This window comes from Pecten maximus, chromosome 10, assembly GCF_902652985.1.
Source record: "Pecten maximus chromosome 10, xPecMax1.1, whole genome shotgun sequence".
NCBI lineage: Eukaryota > Metazoa > Mollusca > Bivalvia > Pectinida > Pectinidae > Pecten > Pecten maximus.
The window spans coordinates 22,362,118-22,382,912 of record NC_047024.1 but is presented as its reverse complement, the minus strand read 5'-3'; the positions used below and the strand labels follow the sequence as shown (position 1 = coordinate 22,382,912).

Genomic DNA, 20,795 nt, shown 5'->3' with positions numbered 1-20,795 from the left:
GGGCAGAGGGTCTGTCATTTCATTGGTCAGATGTGGTAAATTAAAATCATTATATTTTCTCATATACATAAATATATGAAATTACTATAGCATTTAAAATTATCATTCAATTTTTGATGTCATTATATATTTTAAGATTTTATGGACGTTTTTTTTGCTATCCATATTATTAATGTCCAATATGATAAGAAAACTTGATTCGCGCCGATGTGAATTTCTGTACTTCCGGTTACAAATGAAATCGAAACAAAACTTCGTTTTGGATTCTTTGACTTTATCTGAGATAAGATAGCATACCAATCGAGTGTCACATGAAGGTTTGTATACCAAATGATTGGTTTCTTTTAAGTTATTCCACATAATCTTAACGACGGAAATTGGATGAATCTGAAATAGCAAACTAGATAAACCAAAACTTTGTTTACATTACCTCTCGGTTTTTGACGTATGAAAACTAAAACACGAAGTATCGGATGGGACCCTGTGTCGCAAGCCATCTTAGTATTGTTTACATTTACTGCGCTGTAATATTTTGGTGGGAAGTGTAGACTACAACGTAGGACAAAACATATCGGTATATCATTTAATGCATGTTTGAGGCGGAGGAAAATTATAAACATTTAATGGGCATTTAATGGAGTTATACATGCAGTTAATTGACACTTGATCATCTTCATGCCCTTCATTAACTACCGTGTTGCTCCTATTTCTATTATCTCTAACTCACAAGTTACATTGTTTTTATGCGATGATTATATTGAATTGTAGTCTAGATCTGTATTCAATGTTTATAAATATACATGATGAAATAACTTTATTTATATATGCTGCAAAGTCAGCATGTAGTTTAGGTCCTGACTCCAGATAAGATTATAAAGTGATGTCACATATTGATTTGCACACGTTTGAACTGTGTAAACAAGTCCCTATAGCCTTCATTCAAAAAGTTTCCATTCAAAGCTTTATATTTCCATCTTTAATTATATGTACAATGTAACCACACAATAAAAAAAAAAAAAAAAAAAATCGGTGTGCATTTATCCATTTTCCCAACAGTTGTAATTTACAATAGTGTCAATTTGGTATGTATGCACTTTTCTTCTTTTCATGTACTCTTTGTATGTTATTTTCTTCTGTTGGTGTTTCCAGGGACATGCATTTCCATTATGACCCTTTTAGCTGTAAAGGCATTTCAAATAATCTCCAGAGGAAAACATACTGATTTAGTCATTTTAACTGGACATAAAACCATAGGAACTTTTTCAATAGAAGTCAAAAAGGGGGCAGGGGTTTCACTTGAACTACATGGGTATGTATCCCCTTTAAGCTTGCTGGGATGAAGCCCAGGGGAGCTATTACTATACCCTGGCGACCGAGCTATCCGTAGACAGATAGACTTAAGTTTTTATAAAACAATGTTGTTTCAATCCTATTGAAGATACAGATTAGGTATTTCACATGTGCATTCCTTGTGACAAGATCTTTCCATTGGTATTATATTTGCAGACCTAACCTTAGATGTGATCTCTGATCATGACAGCCTTTTTAAAAACTTTAACCTTGACCACAGAATGTTAACCGTATGAGATAGGGCTTTCATACAGCATTTGACATATATATGTGTTCCTTCTCTCAAGTCCTTTCCATTGATATTTATTTGTGGACCTGAAGACCTTGGCCTTGACCTCTGACCTACTTTAAAAAAAAAGAGTAAAACTTAAGCTTGGCCACCGAATGTTTACCCTTTGAGATAGGGCTTTTATATTTGACATGTGTGTTCCTTGTCACAAGTTCTTTCTATTGGTACTACATTTGATGACCTGCTGACCCTGGCCATGACCTCTGACCTGTTTGAAAACTTTAGCCTTGGCCACAGTGTTAACCATATATGAGATAGGGTTTCATATTTGGCATTTAGGTTCCTTCCAACAAGACATTTCAATTGCTACTACATTGCAGACCTTCTAATCTTTACCATGACCTTTGACCTACTTTAAAAAAACTTATTTTGAATTTCAACCCACTGGGTGAGGTATGTTGTCTTTGAAATTCTGACAACTCTTGTTGACTCCAAAGAATAAGATTTTGACTCTTACACTTGAAGGACATATCAAGTTAACATATGTTTGACCCCCAGATAATTCGACTTCAGAAATTGCTAAATGTTAAGAGTCCGCTGAAAGCCCATTATATATAGGAGTCTGAAAACTTCAGACAGAATGTTAAATAATCTTTAAAAAGGTCCCATTAACAAGTTTACTTGTGAAGATATCAACAAATAAAAATATGTTTCACTTGTTTTACAGACTTTGAAGAGAATCATACTGACATCAGTAGATGTTTATGGACACCTAGATTGAAATAGACAACAATATGCAGGGCCTGTCTAGGCAGAGGAGCGAGGAATATAAGGTACTCTGTGGATCATGTCCAGATGAGCAGTGTCGGGCTAAGCTGTTTTTTCCTGCATACGACAAGAGCGTAGAATGTACAGGTTGTGGAAAACGCCATGAGCGGACATCACTACAAAACATCGCCGAAGTAACCAATCCAAGTGTAGCATTGCACAACATCCTGAAAAACATCCTACTAGGAAATGTGAAACCGAAGAAAGGAACTGACGATGTCCGAGTTTTAGGCTTATCAAATTATGTTTGTAAGTCCATTTCTCCTATCCTCACACAATATGGAATGGACAAGAGATCTGGTAAGGCTAAACTTTTGAGAGAACTTTCCCAGCAAGACATCTTCAATTGTGGAAAGATTCTTGGCGATCGTGCTTTCCTCATCGAGGAGGAAAACTTGGAGGTGATCGGATATGGGAGGGATAGATCCGGAAGTGTCAGATACTTGGGTGATATTCTGAAAGAAATCAAACTCTACAATGATGATGAAGAACGTCTTGTCCCAATACATGCCGATGGTGATGGACACTGCCTTGTGCATGCTGTTTCTCGAGCACTGGTAGGCAGGGAATTATTCTGGCATGCTCTACGACTGAATTTAAGCGATCACTTCGAGACAAATCTTTCGCGTTACAAGGAACATTTTAAAGAATTCATAGACGTCGATGAGTGGGATTCGATCATAAGGGAATGTGACCCAAACTTTATTCCCACTGACGGAGAACCATTAGGTCTAAGAAACATTCATGTGTTTGGTCTAGCTAATGTTCTACACAGACCTGTGGTCCTTTTGGATTCCTACCTGGGTATGCAAAGCTCTGGAGACTACTCAGGTTGGTTGTTGTGTATTTTTATGGAAAAGACCGCGTAAATGTTGCATGGATCCTAATAATTCTTATCTTTAATATATATACTGTATATAAAAAATATCTTACTAAGAAACAGACAAATATTTGGACTGTCACACACCAAATCAAGGGAAACTCTTGCACTTTACAGATACATTTTGTATGGGATACTGGGATAGGCATGTTATACCAATTAAATCTACAACTTTAACCTGTAAGGGCATCATCATTTTTTGCAGCTCATATTATCTGAATTATAATCATCCTAGATGAATTTATTGGAGCAGTTTGCATGTTTCGACTCAAAGGTAAGGTGTCATCTGAAAGACATGGTTCTGATGAAGTCTCACCTCAGACCTGTGAGTGAAAATACAAAATAAGATTGAGTTATTGAACACATTTTGCTGTGCTATTCTTACTCCAATTGAACAATACAACTTCTACTAGTTAGGACTTTTATATACAAATCTGATTTGTTTATTTGTGGATCTTTCCAGGTGTTTTCCTGCCAGCCCTAGTCGAGCCTGAAGCTTGCAGGAGTCGAGATGGTACATTAAACAAACCTCTGTGTATTGCCTGGAGTAGTTCCGGACGGAATCATTACATTCCTCTTGTAGGAATCAAAGGTCAGAGGTCATCCCCATATCTTCAGATCATGTCAGCATTCAAATAAATTTTCTCAAGTAGTAATTAAATTCATCTGAGACAGAGATGAAAATATAAAGCCATTCGGCTGATTTCTCATTGATCAGACTCTCAGAAAAATTCCTTTATAAAGTTTCAACGCAAAACAAATTTCAGTCTTTCATAAGATTTTCCATTTTCCTCTCTCTGTTTGAGAAAACAAATGTCTTGAATTCTATTTCTAAATAAATATGATTTGTTCTTGTATAATGCATTCAAAAATATTGCTAATTATTACTAGTTTTTAACTAGTAGGTACTGTGGCAAGTATTATATGATAGAATCACATTTGAGTTTTATACGATTTATCATGAGTCAATTCACTCTTGTCATGAGTAACCGCAACTCAGAGTCAGGAGTCTTCTCAGCTGTGTCTGTGAGTTGAGTCGCTCTTCTCATGAGTCACTCCAACTCAGAGTCAAGAGTCTTCTCAGCAGCGCATAGGAGTCAAGTTTGTCCTGGCACTATCCACCAGCTACTACACTTTGTTTTGGTTCTTGCATCAGATTCTCTGATAACTTTAGAGACAGTCACTACTCTAATCTTTAGAGTCACATCCTCCTCCATTGATTCAGAATCTAGTTTCATAGTTATTTGTTCAATGCTGTTAAGTTAGTAGCCCCTGTACACCAAAGAAATTGTTTGTGGTTATAGTCTTATGACTAATCATCAATGAAAAGCTTAACTTTTTCTCATATTCTTGAGTTATGTATGAAATCAAATTATAGATTGATATGATTTAAGATGAACTGTATGTCTGGTTTTATATGAGCTGAACATTACAATTTCAGGAAGAAAACTGCCTAATTTGCCTCGATCTATGATCCAGAGAGCGTGGGGAGTTCCTTCAGATTTGATTGATAAGTATATCGAGTTTGACCAATCAGGACTTTGCAAAATAGGAGGAGACAAATGTTTATCAGTAAGTTGGCCATATGATACCTAAAAAATCATATTAGCTCATGGAATGCTCCAATAAAATATTGATGAAAAAAACTATATGTATGCCATTTAAGAAATTAATTTCCAGTGATATAGTTCTCAAATTTCATGCATGTCGACTTAAAAAAAGATATTCACAAGATATAATCCTGTTTTGCTCTGATAGAATTTGTAGTATATCGGTAGCTATTTTGGTCTACAAGGGAGATAAGGATTAGTCTAGTTTCTTTTTGCAAATTATACCAAAATATTTCAGGACATATTCTGTTATTAAAAATAAAAAATCACAAAGAAATATTCCTGTTTAGTTTTGATAAGATTTGTAATGTAACTGTGTTACATTCCACAAAGTAGGGGAGATAATTGTAGATGATCACTTTTGTTTCATTTTTCTATCAAAATTTTTCTGGATGTATACTGTTACGTGTATTAATTGAAAGTCGTGAATGCTGTATTGCTAAATTGATCAGAATTGGACTTGATATATGTGATGAAACTTGCACATTAATTTTGTTCCATACAGGATAAGTATATCCGTCAACTGGTGTCGGCCATGGATGAAGTGTTTATTCAAAAGAACGGGGTCCCTCCTCAGCTTGTGGCTGATGTACATCAATTCCTGTACAAGTCATCAGGTACGACATATATGGCTTCTGCTTGAAATATTCTAAGAATGGCTGTGGCTTCTATGACAATTTTGATCTCTCTAGCTTAAACTTTTCTTTCGACTTATTAAACTTCCCAATGTTATTGAAACAGGAGAATTCTTAGGACATAAGATATACCTGTAGTTAGGAAATTGATGTTTTAACTTTTAAGAAGTACACTAAGTACACTGTAATGTGTTGTATTGTAGGAATTGTTGGGGTGAAACTTGAAGATGTGATAGAAACAACAAAAACAGCCATTGAGGAGAAGGTTCTCTACCGGTGCCTTACTTGTGAGGCCCTGATCAAGTATGTACATACACATGCAACCAGGCCCTGATCAAGTATGTACATACACATGCAACCAGGCCTTGATCAGGTACATAAACAAAAATAACTAGGCCCTGGTCAGGTACATATACACATATGACCAGGCCCTGATCAGGTTTATACACACATGACCATAATCAGGCATGTACACACACATGATCAGGCCCTGATCTTGTATATATACACATGTGATTACTACTACTGGTACCACCTACCCAACCATAGTTCTGGTGAAATTTTGTCTACTGGCACCACCTACCCCCACAAGTGGCTCTGGTGAAAGATTGTCTGTTTGGTACCACCTACTCCTACGAGTGGTTATAGTGAAATTTTGTCTACTGGTACCACTGACCCCCACAAGTGGTTCTGATGAAATTTTGTCCGACTGGTACCTACTACTCCCACAAGTGGTTCTGATGAAATTTGTTCGATTGGTACCGACTACCCCCACAAGTGGTTCTTGTGAAATTTTGTCTCTACTGCTACCTCCTACCTCCTAAAGTGGCTGCAGTGAATTTGATGATATTTTGTTTTGTAGGTATCATCTGCCCTCTGAGTGGTTCAAGAGAGGAGGCAGCCTTTACAGCCTTGCAATAAAGACACACAAGACTCTCTTGACAGACAAGAAATATGTCTTTCCCTTACAAGGTGATCAATCTGAAATTAAACTTATGTTGCATATATACACCTTTTTAACGTCATGATGCCTTTGGCACCTGCCGTTATAGTCGTGGTAGGAAAATGTTGTTAGTGACACTTATGTTTCTGGCTAACAACTTCCTGTTCCTGTCATACAAATGATATACATCCGCAGCCTAATATAGTTCCAATTTTGATAGCAATTATTGACACGATGTAACTGATGTAAACCGTGTTTACTGCAATGATTTAAAATGAAATATGAATATTTATTGTTCTAGACTAATTTAGAGTATAAATATAAACATTTTCCTCGTCAGTATATGCAATTTTGTTGGCTTAGGAGTACGTAGTTCTGTCTCGATCCTGCCTTGAAAATGAAAGTAAAACTATCAGATTGATCGTCGTGGAAATTTACATGCATTCACAGAGAAACTATCCACATGTCTTAGACTCATATTTTCATCCTGAGTTCATATGCAGGAACATTTCATATAAGCCTAAAACCAACCCTATTTACGTAGTCAAATGCACCTGAGCATTCCACGAGATAACTTCAGCTGTCACGTGACTCATCACTAATCGGCAAAATGGCGGTTATGTAGAATGTAACGAAACCAACGACCGTTCGCAGTTTCATATTCATTTGTATGTCGCTAGAATACGCAAGAAATACCACCAGGAATTGAAGGCAAGTTGTAACAAACTACATTGCCATTTTTCGTGAGGATTTTATTAAATAAGGTTATTATTTGTTTATTTGAAAAGAATCTAATGATTATGATCCGTGGCTAATGTACTGGCGTCGATGTCAAAACTAGATATGTCTCGTCGGACAACGCGACCGCAATTTTCTATCGGAGTTCAAATATGTTACTAGGGGTCATAAAGTAGATGTTTGCTAGGCCTAATTAACATCTTATAGTATAAATAAAATTAAAAAACTTAGGCTGTGTACATCTTGGATTTTATCTTTGGTTGTACAACATATTCTGTTAATAGATCAATTTGTCGTTCAGTTGATTTTTTTCAAAGTTTACAAGCAGCTTTACTGATTCAGGAGTATATCAATAATCTTCCACAAGCATTAAAGAAATAGGGAAAGAACTATACTCAGCTATTGGAAAGTTGTCAGCAGATAAATACATGTATGTTATACACGTTTTCTTGAATATATATAGAATAGGAATAACCAGATTAAGACATTTCATCTGATACAAAGGTAACTGACTATAAAATCCAATTTTAAATTTCTTATTATATGATCTCAGACCCTGACGTTTCTCAGGGCCTTTGGCCCTTTGATTATGTTCAGTTCTAGTAAAGAGATATTAGCACAAAGTTAATCACACATTGAAAACAACTTTAAAAGGTAATTCGATGCTCATTCATAATGCTTTGTGTTTTGATTTAACTGCCAAAAATTCTTTTTATTGAATTGCCACCTTTAGACTTTGATAAATATTGAACATCAAAATAAACATTGTAGGTTATATTTTTGTCAGAGGAAGATTTTATTTTGATTAGGTGTACAGAATTTGTTGGTTTTGGGGTTGACTTCTGTGTGAATTGTATTGGCTGTAAAGAATGATGATAGTTGTATTTAGATTGGCTTTAGAATAATGGTAGTTGTAATTTGATTGGGTATAGAATAATGTTTTTTGTATTTGGTTGCGGTTTCTAGAATAATGGTAGTTGTATTTTGATTGGCTTTAGAATAATGGTACATACAGTTGTATTTTGATAAGAATAATGTTGTTTATATTTTGAGTGGTTGTCTAGAATAACGGTAGTTGTATTTTGATTGGCTGTGTAGAATTAGGTTGTAGAATTATTTGACATCTTGATGTTTCCCATACAGGAGTGACGTGTATGTACAACAAAGAAAAAGATGTTTTAGTCCCAGATAAAGAAGCCTCAAGCCTAAAGAACTGCTCCTTCTGCCAAGGGTAAGTCTATATAAGGTAACATTCTTATTTCCTACATCCACATTGGTTGAATGATGCAGATTTGATATTACTATTTTAAGAAACCTCTCAGTAATGATTACATTCTTGCCAAGTTATAAACAAAAATTCTATGGAAGATTTATTATCCCCTCGCGACGAAAGTCGGGGAGGGGATATAGCGTTCCGTTCGTACGTACGTATGTTCACTTTTTGTCAGCGCTCTTGCGACTTCATTTTTAAACGGATTCTGAACAAACTTGATATATGGGTCCAGCATGGGAATACCTCGAACGAGTTAGTGTTTCAGGGTGCCAAGGTCAATGTCAAGGTCAGCGTTACTATTTATAGAAAATCTTTGTCAGCGCTCTTGCGACTTCATTTTTGAACGGATCCTGACCAAACTTGATATATGGGTCCAGCATGGGAATACCTCGAACGAATTCGTGTTTCAGGGTGCCAAGGTCAATGTCAAGGTCAGCGTTACTATTTATAGAAAATCTTTGTCAGCACTCTTGCGACTTCATTTCTGAACGGATCCTGACCAAACTTCATATATGGGTCCAGCATGGGAATACCTCGAACGAGTTCGTGTTTTAGGGCGCCAAGGTCATGGCCAATGTCACTGTTACTACTCAAAGTTCATGTGTTAGCACGCGAGGGGATTTGTATCGTTTGCGATGCCTTGTTCATGTTGAAATTGTCAAGTCTAAGAAAATAACATTTATTGACCTCCCATAGACAAACATATATCTTCAACTTCATACTTCAAAAAAATATCAATAAATAAGTTTTACTCATAATTATGTTTAGATTTTGGTCCAAATATCAGGTAACTCCATCTTAAGGTATCAATGAAATGTACATGAAGTATGATGATATATTTCACACGTAACCGTTTTCAAGGAAATGTACACAAAATATGATGATATATTTCACACGTAACCATTATCAATGAAATGTACGTGAAGTATGATGATATATTTCACACGTAACCGTTTTTGCCTCCAGTGACGGTGTACGTCTAGTCAAACCAGATGGAAGTGTACAGTATTATAATGGTGACCGTACCTTGGCCCGGTCTACCTCCGGCAGGTGTGCCTGCGGTTTCAAGCATTACTGGGATGGTAAAGAATACGACAACATTCCAGAGATGTATGTATGAAAAGCTGTGTGTAGTTAGTGTGATGAACAGTACCGTATTTATCCAGCAATAAGCCCATGTCTGGTATTAAGCCCAATGCTGTCTATTGTAGTTTTTAGTAAAAGTCTAACAAATGCTATTTAGTGGTTTTGCTACAATGTTAGTTTGTGTGCTGGGTTTATTGCCCCATGAACAGCCAAGGTCATTTTAGACAGGGTCATCTTGTATGAGTCAGCGACTACTTCACTGTTTCATAATATGCTTCTGAAGTCATTTTTTCATACCAAGCAGGTCATTGGCAAAAGGTCAATCACATTAAGGTCAAGTACATTATGTATCTTCTGTGTGGCAAGCTTATAAAATAATTAAGAAGCAATATTTTTGAGTTTTGCATTGTTTCAAGCTACAAGTCACTGTCTTAGGGGTGAACTTCATTCTTTTCAAGTAAAAATTTTCATTATAGGAATGATTGTCTTTGATTTAAGCATATGACCCCAGGTGGTTGGCATCAAGGTTCTTCTGGGATCTGTTATTTTGAAAAAAGCATTGAAATGATTTCAGTTATTAAGCATTCAGGAATAGAATGGTAAAACAAAAATGTTTTTGTCAACATTACAATAATCTTAAGAGGTTTTCTTCTATCAGATTTCCGGTGACCCTCCAGTGGAATGGTAAGGTGGTTGAGGAGAAGGTGTCCTGGTTCCAGTACGAGGCCGACCCATCTATGAACAGTAATGTGTTTCAAGTAGCACAGAAGTTAGTGCAGAAACATTTCCCAGGTAATAAATTTAACAACGAGAAATATTAACGATCAATGATGTATTAATGTTGTATCAACCATGTATTGATATACCAAAAATATTCCGTATACAGGTGAGCCAGCAAGGTAAGATAACTTCCCCTTCCTTGGCAGTGATATGGGGGATCTCAACCTTTCTGGAAAGATTCTTTTGTTGGTCCATACCATAGGTGTCAACCATCCCGGATTACGCAGGAAGTGCCCGGAAAATCATTAAAATTTCCCCTAAATCCCGATTTGGTACATTTCCCCTATCGGGGTTAAATTTCTCCCGGATTTGAGCAGTCTTCCCTCATAAAACCCCGGAAATCTCAGACACTTCGACCCTGAACTGATTATGTAAACAAAACACCCCCACCACCTGTGTAGCTGCCCTGGCCTGGGGCTTGGTGAGAGCACCTGTGGTGAGAGACGGGAGTCGGTCATCGCTCACAGTGTATGCCTGCCGACCGGTGTATATATTACAACTGTGCCTATGTGGCTTCATTTGACATGGTCAGTTAATTTTGTGATTACAACTAGGATACATCACTTTAAGAACAAACACTGATAATATCTGTCAACAAGATTTACTCACATGAAAGCCAATAATGCATTTCTTAATCGTAGCTGTCAGTACCAGCGTTTGTACTGCCGCCATCTTTAATTTGGTCAATACTAATATAAAGTCGTAAACTGCCACAAATATCCGGATTTCAATTTGGGTCAGAACAAAAATAAAAACACTTTTTAAGAAGTTTGTTTTATGTCATAATAGAACTACATTTGTGTACTAGTAAAACAAAAATTAATAAATTACTGTGTAATTATTATTTGAGAAAGGAAGGAAGATAATTTGATAAATACATTTAGAAATATTTCAGAAAAAAATCAAAAAAAAAAATCAGGGGATAAGTAGTTGCTTTTGTATAATGGTTGCAAATTTCAAGTGACTACATCATTAATAATATAATTCACTAAATACATTTCCTCTCTATGAAATTTCTGAAAACATTTTTTAAAAGAATTATTCATTTTTTTCTAATTTTTTTTTTTTTATTATTATTCTTTAAAATTAACCATTGTTGTCAAATTTAAATAACAAAATGTAGCCCGAGGAAATGTACACCTGCGCAAGCCCATGAGGAACATCACCTAAAGTAACAAAAATGTCACGATTTTGTTCACGCACTTTCTCCCTCATTTTGGATGTGGAATGAGGGAGATCTCCCTCATTGGAGGTTTCAGAGGTTGACATGTATGCCATACTAGCATACAAACTCAAGAAACTTCTCTAACAAGTTGAGATCCTGTCACTTCATCATCCAATATGGTAAAAGACTTATTAATCCTGTACATCTATGTCTATTCATAAAAAATCAAAAAATCAAAAGTCAAGGACATTGTCTATAAACAGGTAAAATTTACTACAAGACTGTCTGTTTACAGGTAAAGGTAGTTAGAGGCACATTTGTCTATTTTCAGGTGAATTTGGTAGTGATTGGCAATTGTGTATTTACAGAAAATCTAGTAGTGTAATATACATTTGTATATTTACAGGTGAATTTGGTAGTGAGCGCCTTGTCCAGCAGGTTGTTGACACAATCTTACGTAATACTGCCAATCGGGATGTGGGACAAAAGGAGGAAGCCGAGGGGTCACAAGATGTTGATATGGCAGACGACCCTCTATGGTCATCCGACACAGCCTCTAAAATTATACTGACCGGTTATAAGGTAAAGGTCATTCAAAATTACACTGACCGGTTATAAGGTAAAGGTCATTCAAAATTATGCTGACTAGTTATAAGGTAAAGGTCATTCAAAATTACACTGACCAGTTATAAGGTAAAGGTCATTCAAAATTTCACTGACCGGTTATAAGGTAAAGGTCATTCAAAATTACACTGACCGGTTATAAGGTAAAGGTCATTCAAAATTACACTGACCGGTTATAAGGTAAAGGTCATTCAAAATTACACTGACCGGTTATAAGGTAAAGGTCTTTCAAAATTACACTGAGCGGTTATAAGGTAAAGGTCATTCAAAATTACACTGACCGGTTATAAGGTAAAGGTCAATCAAAATTATACTGACCAGTTATAAGGTAAAGGTCATTCAAAATTACACTGACCGGTTATAAGGTAAAGGTCATTCAAAATTACACTGACTGGTTATAAGCTAAAGGTCATTCAAAATTGCACTGACCGGTTATAAGCTAAAGGTCAATCAAAATAACATTGACCGGTTATATGGTAAAAGTCATTCAAAATTACACTGACCGGTTATAAGGTAAAGGTCATTCAAAATTACACTGACCGGTTATAAGGTAAAGGTCATTCAAAATTACACTGACCGGTTATAAGCTTAAGGTCATTCAAAATTACACTGACCAGTTATAAGGTAAAGGTCATTCAAAATTTCACTGACCGGTTATAAGGTAAAGGTCATTCAAAATTACACTGACCGGTTATAAGGTAAAGGTCATTCAAAATTACACTGACCGGTTATAAGGTAAAGGTCAATCAAAATTACACTGACTGGTTATAAGCTAAAGGTCATTCAAAATTGCACTGACCGGTTATAAGCTAAAGGTCAATCAAAATAACATTGACCGGTTATACGGTAAAAGTCATTCAAAATTACACTGACCGGTTATAAGGTAAAGGTCATTCAAAATTACACTGACCGGTTATAAGGTAAAGGTCATTCAAAATTACACTGACCGGTTATAAGCTTAAGGTCATTCAAAATTACACTGACCGGTTATAAGCTAAAGGTCAATCAAAATTACACTGACCAGTTATAAGGTAAAGGTCATTCAAAATTACACTGACCGGTTATAAGGTAAAAGTCATTCAAAATTACACTGACCGGTTATAAGGTAAAGGTCAATCAAAATAACATTGACCGGTTATAAGGTAAAGGTCATTCAAAATTATGCTGACTAGTTATAAGGTAAAGGTCATATAAAATTATACTGCCAGTTAAAAAGTAGAGGTCATCTAACATTACACTGCCATTTGAAAAGTAAAGGTCATCCAAATTCATCCTGACCAGTTAAAGTAAAAGATCATCTAAAATCATGCTTACTGGTTATGAAGTAAAGGTGTCAAAAATGATACTTTCCTTTTCACATCCTCATGAAAAAAACAGCTTCGGCACACGTACAATATTTACACCATGTATGTATTACACACTTAAATTGTTACTTAGTAAAAATGATCATTGTTTAAATAAAACTATTTGCGAAGACAGTTGTCAATATAATGTATCAAGAAATCAGAAGAATCAACTTAATTGAGAAAAATACGTGTAACAGAATATTGTATTTGTATACAGCAACAAACCCTTCACAAAGAGGAGCTGACAAAGAGTGAGACAGAGAAACATGTCCGTAAGCAGGTGGAGAGCCAAGCTCCCAAACAACAACAGAGGAGGACGAAGGAGGCTGCTGTCATGGCAGCCAAGTCTAGTCCTAAAAAGGTCAGTTAAATATATATCTTAAATGTTTCACTAGTGTTATTGAAGTCTGCTTGAAAAAATATGAAGGAATGGTTGATTTCTTTTAAGATAGACAATTTAACTGAATGTTGGAAATGTGATAATCATGATAATGTAAAAACAATTATACAGACTATGCACAGTTATCTATAATGGATCTGGCAGACTTGTCCCTGAATGACATTTTAAAATCCAGTGTTTATTCAAGTAAAATTTACAATTGTTTGTTCGTTGTTTTAGTCAAAATCTGATATCATTGCCAAGAAAACGGAAAACGTCAGCCCTTCTCATGTTCCTATGGAAACTACACCAGCAACAAAAACCAGTCAGAAAAAAGTTCGCCTGGCAACCTCAGACGGAAGACAGGTATAGCATTGCTCTCTTCCATTGCATATTTTTTTTTACTTTCGTAAGGAGGATATATTAAATACAGATGTCCTCTCTGTTTTACGAACATTTATTCTTTAATATACCACATTGGTTTGGATCCAGGAGGTTTGGTTTGGTAGAATTTTCAGTTAACCCCTGCCCCCTTTTGAACTCCAAATATAGTATATCTTATGTATGTTATTTTTGATATGCATTACAAAATTCCGCTGTTTAGTTTCCAGCCTGACAAAAAAATCCTGGATCTACCCTGTACCAAGTTTTACAAGATAAATGAACAAAAAGTTAAGAATTTGATTAATTAAAAAAAAATCACCATACTTCACCAGCTAGCAGGTTCTTCTATTCTGTTCAGAGCTGCTGATTGGTTGTTGTGGATATTGTTTATGTAAATTATTCTTCTATTTGAAATTGTTCATTCACTTATTCAGAGGATAATGTTATATAAAGTAGATTTTCTGAAGAAAAATTGCTTTTCAAAGGCAGAAAACAGTGAAATGGTCCAATGGTATATTAAACTGTGATAGGGTTTCCCGTAAAAACAAGCTTATTAAGTAGTATAGACAAAATTGTATGAAACAAATTTGATTACAGCAAATACATGTATCTGAAAAAATGAGAAAAAAAATGAACGTATCTTATAAACAGCAATTATTTATCATTGAACAATATCATTCCAAAGTTCTGGTTAACGTTTCACATTAAACATGTTTTACACTTTTAATATTCTCCAGGAAAAATGCTCAACATGTTTTTGTTTCCAATTTAAGGTTATGCTGACCCTGGATAAGGATCTGACCTTTGATGGCCTACAACAGATGATTCAATCAGCTGTTGATGTCCCTCCAAGTCGGCAAAAAATCAGGGTCGGATTTCCACCGAAGGAACTCAAGCCTCCCGCTGACTCGGATTCAGATCAACTCCTGAACCTTCAACACGGTGACAAGATCGCTGTGGAAGTGCTGCCGGACCCTTTATCAAATGAAGGAAGGTCAAAGTCATTTAGTAAGTGTCCAAAGCCTTACCGATTTAGGTTACTGTATTAATGTGTTAATGATAATTTCTTTTACTGATTCAAGTTACTCTTCAAACATTATAACTACTTCACCTGTACTGACAATGAATCGTCTCTGTGTCCATCAACACATTTTAGTTAGACATTTGTAAAAATCTGTTGTTCAATCAATAATAATTCTGCTTTTAGATTATTTAAATGCAATCACAAAATAATGCAAGCAAGTAGCATTTGTGACATCACAATGTAGCATCTACAATTTTCAGATACTTTATGTTTAGAGTTATGGCCCTTTAACTTGTTTGGCCTGATGTAAAAGTACTGGGAATTGCTTACAGGCCCCTGTCTTGCACATTTACCTACAATGTGTACTATTCCAATGCTGGCTTTCTACAATAAAATTGTTCTTAGTTATTGTATATTCAGAATTATGGCCCTTTATCATAGTTCAAGTTTTCTGGTCCATTCCTGGAGTTGAGAGGCTGAAACTGGTTTGTTTATATCAGGTGCAGTGTCGGCCTCTCCTGCACCAAGTGCACCGCGGCTGAGCTGGAGTCACTTTGACGAGGACACCCACCCAGCCTCGGCTGATTCACTGTTACAGAGTCTGAAGGATGCACAGGATGGTAAGTATTAAAGTGATATTGGCTTTATTAACACATGTTTTGCTATTAAAAGTAAAAATTGCTTTTACATATCACTGACCAATGTTACAGAAGATTGTTGGGGTAGATATATACCGTCAATGAGAGAATCAAACAGAGAATACCCACATCCAAACAAAATTATACTTCTAACCCAAAATTGATGAAAACAAAGGTAAAATGTGAACAAAATATCTAATATGTATGGAGACCCATGAAAAAGGTAAAATGTGAACAAAATATATGTATGGAGACCCATGAAAAAGGTAAAATGTGAACAAAGTACATGTATGGAGACCCATGAAAAAGTACGAGGAGAAAAGGACCAGGCGTTCCAAAGGGATAAGCGTCCGATAAAGTTGTGATATTACGATCTTTTAAGAATTTATTTAACCCCCAACTCAAACAAGTTAATTAAACAAGTGTACATTTGTGGACCTGCTGACCTTGACTTTGTCATTTGACCTACTTTTAAAAACTATAACCTTGACCATTGTGAGAATACCTTTTAGGTTGGTAGGGTGGCACAGTGGTAACACACTTGCCTTTCATCTAGGTGGCCCAAGTTTGATTCCCCGATCGAACGTGAACATGTATAGGGTCACCTGTCTGACCACATGGGTTTTCTCCGAGCACTTCGGTTTCCCCCAGCAATTATAAAACCCTTCAAGCACTTCCATCCGGGCCATCAAACGTGATTAATATAAACTGATATCACTTGTTCACAGTTGTTGTAAAATAAATAAAGTTTTAATTTTAACATTTTGAGAAGACCTTTCCATTGATACTAAATTTGTCAACCTGCTGACCTTGAACGTGACCTTTGACCTACTTTTAATAAATCAATTCTGAATTTCAACAAACCCAGAAAGTCCTGGCCCTGACCACACAGTATCACTGGGTATGGTCACTAACCCGTACTGTTCTTTACTTCACAGCAAATGACACTTTAGATGCCAGCATTGCATCACTTGCCATCATGGCTACCATTGCTGGGAAGGACCTTTGGACCCAAGTTCAGAGTATGCCACATCTGTTCTCCGTTGGGGGTCTTTTTTACAAACAGGTGGAGCGTGACCTCGGACTTGTAGATGGTAAACACTGCCAGCTTCCGTCACTTCAGGGAAAGGTAACAAGTTTTCATCTTAATTTCATTGAAAAATATTTACACATATTTACACATGCATCTGATTTCAGTGTTTTTCTTTCATCCTAATTATGATTTTAATAATTTATGTCTAATTTAACAAAGTAAATAGTTAGTGACTTTTTAAATTTCCTAAAGTGATTTAAATCTTGATTGAAATACCAGTAAATTTTTGTTCAATTTTAGCAAACTCTTCAAAAAAATGTTATTGTTTAAAATTAAAAGTATTAATTTTTCTCATAAACTCTTAGTCTTTGACAAATATAGGTTTCATAGAGTTGTTTGTCTTTTTTTCAGGTGTTCCGATACAATGCCAAAGAATGTGTTTTTTACAGGTGTTCCGTTACAATGCTAAAGAATGTCTTTTTTACAGGTGTTCCGTTACAATGCTAAAGAAGGTAGACTTGAGCTCTGCATGGAGCCTTATGGCCACTTCCCGGTAGAACCAGGCATTGACAGAAAAATGGCAGAATTGAAGGAGCAAGAGGAAAAGATAAGATTCGGAAGCAGTGGTGCTGTGAAGCATGACACTAAAAAACAAGCTGCATTCTCTGGTGAGGGACATTCCTTACAGGCCATGAACATCGAAAGAATGCCTAGCAACATCACCAACATGGCCACCCACCATCACCATGGCAACCATCACAATACTGTTAGAAATATGCAGACAATGTGTAGTCCCGTTAAGCACGAAGCTGCCATACCAGAAGATATGGTAACGGAGAGTTCCATAAAGGGAAATAACTCTGGCGAAGACAGCAGGAAGTACCAAAGATTGGGGCCTGGTTACAGTGTGCTGGACCCGAATGATACTGATAACACCAGTCAAAGTGCGAAATTCTTCAAGGAAATTACAGAGAGTATGGAAAAGTCCATGCAAGAAATTGATCAAGAGGTATAGACTTTCTGATTTTTCCCAAAGTTAATTTCATCTTTGTTTGATATAAATTGTAGAGTATGCTAGATTTTAACAAATATGGGAGATACATTAATTTAACATGTATAGTGTATGTGATGTTTGATGTCATCAGTCAGGCAAAGTTTGAAATTTGAAAATGTTAAAAAAGGTTTCATGTACATCATGAATTCTGATTGGTCAGTCTGTTTGTTTCCAAATATGGTTAAATGTACATGTTTCAACATACACAATGTAATGTACCAGCATGATACATTCTAATTTGAAGTATTGACATTAGGAAAAGCCGAAGATAATGTTATATAAAAATAAGTTTTGCTCCCTTGAATTTGTCCTCAGCTTTTTCAGTAAAATATCTACCCAAGGGGAGTACAGGTTTGTCAAACAGGATTCACCAAAAGAAGTAATGTAGTTAAAAATGTGCCATGTAAGATACATTTTCTCACCCACCCACCATGCTTAGAATTTCTTCATGTGTAAAGTCTTTCATCGAAATAGCCCTCATTATTTTTCGTTTTGCTTTATAGATGGAACGCCTTGATGAGGAAGAAAAGAGACATTTTTCTACTACGTCTGCAGATGTGACCACTGAAACGAGACCTGAAGCCGTTCAGTTGACTGTACAGACTGGAAACGCCGTAAGAACCAGTCCGTCTACATTAGAACAGCCCCCATCTGACTCAATGCAATCCGATGCCTTAGAAATTGATAGGAACCAAGGAGAAGTTAAACTTCAGACAGACAATTTAACTAGTGGAAGTTTGGACGATGACAAAATAAACACTGAAAGTGAAAGTAGAAATCCTGAGGATGAATGTGGTGATATAAGTGCATCTGGAGGTTCAGATACTTGTAGGACTCAAATATCTCCTACAGTGGAAATTCCCGGTTCTGTTGTCATGTCAGAACTTCCATCGGAATCCTTGGAGATAGTGTACGATAGAACCAGGGACTTCACATTAACGAGTGGGGCCAGTGTCGAAACCAATCAAAGACCAGTTGGTGAAACGTTACAGGAGGAAAGTATGGACAGCCGTTCAACAAAACTAGAAAATGTTGAAGGGAAACTTGAGGAGTCAAAATCTGATGATAATGTGAAGAAAATATAAATATGTCTTAAAAATACTTACATAAGGCAAATGTAAGTAGTACCCTTATCTACAAAGTATGACATAGGATCAACAGACAAGTCCAGATGTTGAAAGCATGTCAACCTAACGAGGAAAAAGCTGTTTGAAATGCTGTTAGCTAGACAGTACATAAACTAAAAAAAAATTCAGAATGTATTTTGTTTAACTTTCAACATTATGAAATTGTGAAAATGCTTTAATGTGTTGAAATGTGCAGTATATTATCAAATAATTTGAGATTGAAAATTTTAGATATTTAATATGATATCCTATAAAATAAGTGCTTTAAACAGACACAATTAATTAAACAAATAGACCTAAATATTATTTAAACTCAGCTTACATTTGTTTTTAATTGCAGATGTATGAAATACTTTCAGTTAATTTGATCAAGACACATCTGTACCATATTACAACATTTATGACGGTTTATAGATTTATACAAAATCTGACGAAGGACATTTGATACAAAGGTTAAATTGTATCCGTTTCCTACTGAACTGGCTGCTCTTTTTACGATATGTTACTGGAATGTTGGATTAGTGAAGTCAAAGGTTCTAGGTTCAATCTAGAGTCAAGCTACTATAAGCCAGAGGTCAGGGGGTCAAGTTTGAATAGGACACTATCACATCTGTCCACCATTTTATTGGTGAAAACCTACCACAGCAAGCGGTCAATTTATGGGTGAGATGATTCCAATAGATGACCAATGAGTGACGGGCAGAATTTAAGTCGGAGGCTAATGTAAAGAACCTTGCATGTAAAAAGTCCAGAACAAGTAAATTGCTCAAGAGAATAGATTTGTTATATATAGGCCTATATATAGATGTATAATGTAATACTTAACTCTGTATCTTTATACAAAATATGTACCGGTGGTGTTGCTTCACAAGAAAGATCTTGCTTATCAAGCAAGCCTAAAAGTCAAATTCAGAAATGTGACTTTGCTTTTTGAAAATGATGATCTATTTCATTTACCTGGAAAAACACACTTCAAAGATTCATTTTCTCTTTCCAGATAAAGAAAAGTAAAACCACAGGGGCTTGACACATTCCTATGATCCAGAATGAAAAGTTCAGCCCTGGGCCTACCCCTAGATCACTAATAATAATGAAAAATTAACCCCAGGGTCGGAACTCTAGATCACTTATCATGAAACCTGAGACTAAAGTTTTCCTCTCTGTCCGTCTTGCCCATTTGTATGTAACGCCAAGGATTGTTATTCATTCCTGGGAGGATGTGATAAATATGTTCAAGTTCCAGGGTTTTTGGGTCCGGGACACTTTAACTATATTTTAGAGGGAAGGGGCGGGGTAGGGGGCGGGGGGAAGGGGGCCTGTATTGCTATAGCAATACTCAATATGCTTTTTGACATAATAAGTGATATAGGGGTTGATTACTGTCAAGCCCCTGAGGCTAAATCTACTATGTTATCCACTATAGACATGATGTCCCTTGTTGTTTATCTGGTACCAATAACTCTAGTAAAGAATATCATAATTACGATGGTGGTGTTCATTTATACTGGTTATACTAATAACCAGAGTATTCAATTTTTTTAAATTTATTTGAACATATTTTTTTTTTGCAAATATACAAAAGGGATCAGACACAAGTTTGAAAAACTTATGGTCTGTCTCTCCCATAAATGTATAATTAGATACGTATAATTTAAGTTACAAATTTCTT

At 35.9% G+C, this 20,795-nt stretch overlaps 1 protein-coding gene across 1 annotated transcript; it reads left to right on the top strand.

Moving 5' to 3' along the window:
* The first annotated feature begins 226 nt into the window (after positions 1-226).
* On the top strand, positions 227-20,405 carry LOC117336233 (deubiquitinating protein VCIP135-like). The gene is made up of 18 exons (XM_033896701.1): positions 227-317; positions 2,307-3,238; positions 3,751-3,879; positions 4,729-4,859; positions 5,403-5,514; positions 5,736-5,835; positions 6,395-6,504; positions 8,357-8,444; positions 9,453-9,596; positions 10,231-10,364; positions 11,924-12,099; positions 13,705-13,848; positions 14,107-14,232; positions 15,024-15,258; positions 15,775-15,894; positions 16,851-17,041; positions 17,433-17,954; positions 18,503-20,405. The coding sequence occupies exons 2-18, from the start codon at positions 2,374-2,376 to the stop codon at positions 19,082-19,084; spliced, it is 3,909 nt and encodes a 1,302-aa protein (XP_033752592.1). The 5' UTR covers positions 227-317; positions 2,307-2,373; the 3' UTR covers positions 19,085-20,405.
* Positions 20,406-20,795: the final 390 nt, after the last annotated feature.

Coding starts and splice junctions, on each gene's coding strand:
- LOC117336233 (XM_033896701.1), top strand. CDS start 2,374: ATGCAGGGCCTGTCTAGGCAGAGGAGCGAGGAATATAAGGTACTCTGT. Junction 6,505..8,356: donor ATATGTCTTTCCCTTACAAG/GTGATCAATCTG, acceptor TTTCCCATACAG/GAGTGACGTGTATGTACAAC. Junction 15,895..16,850: donor TCTGAAGGATGCACAGGATG/GTAAGTATTAAA, acceptor TTTACTTCACAG/CAAATGACACTTTAGATGCC.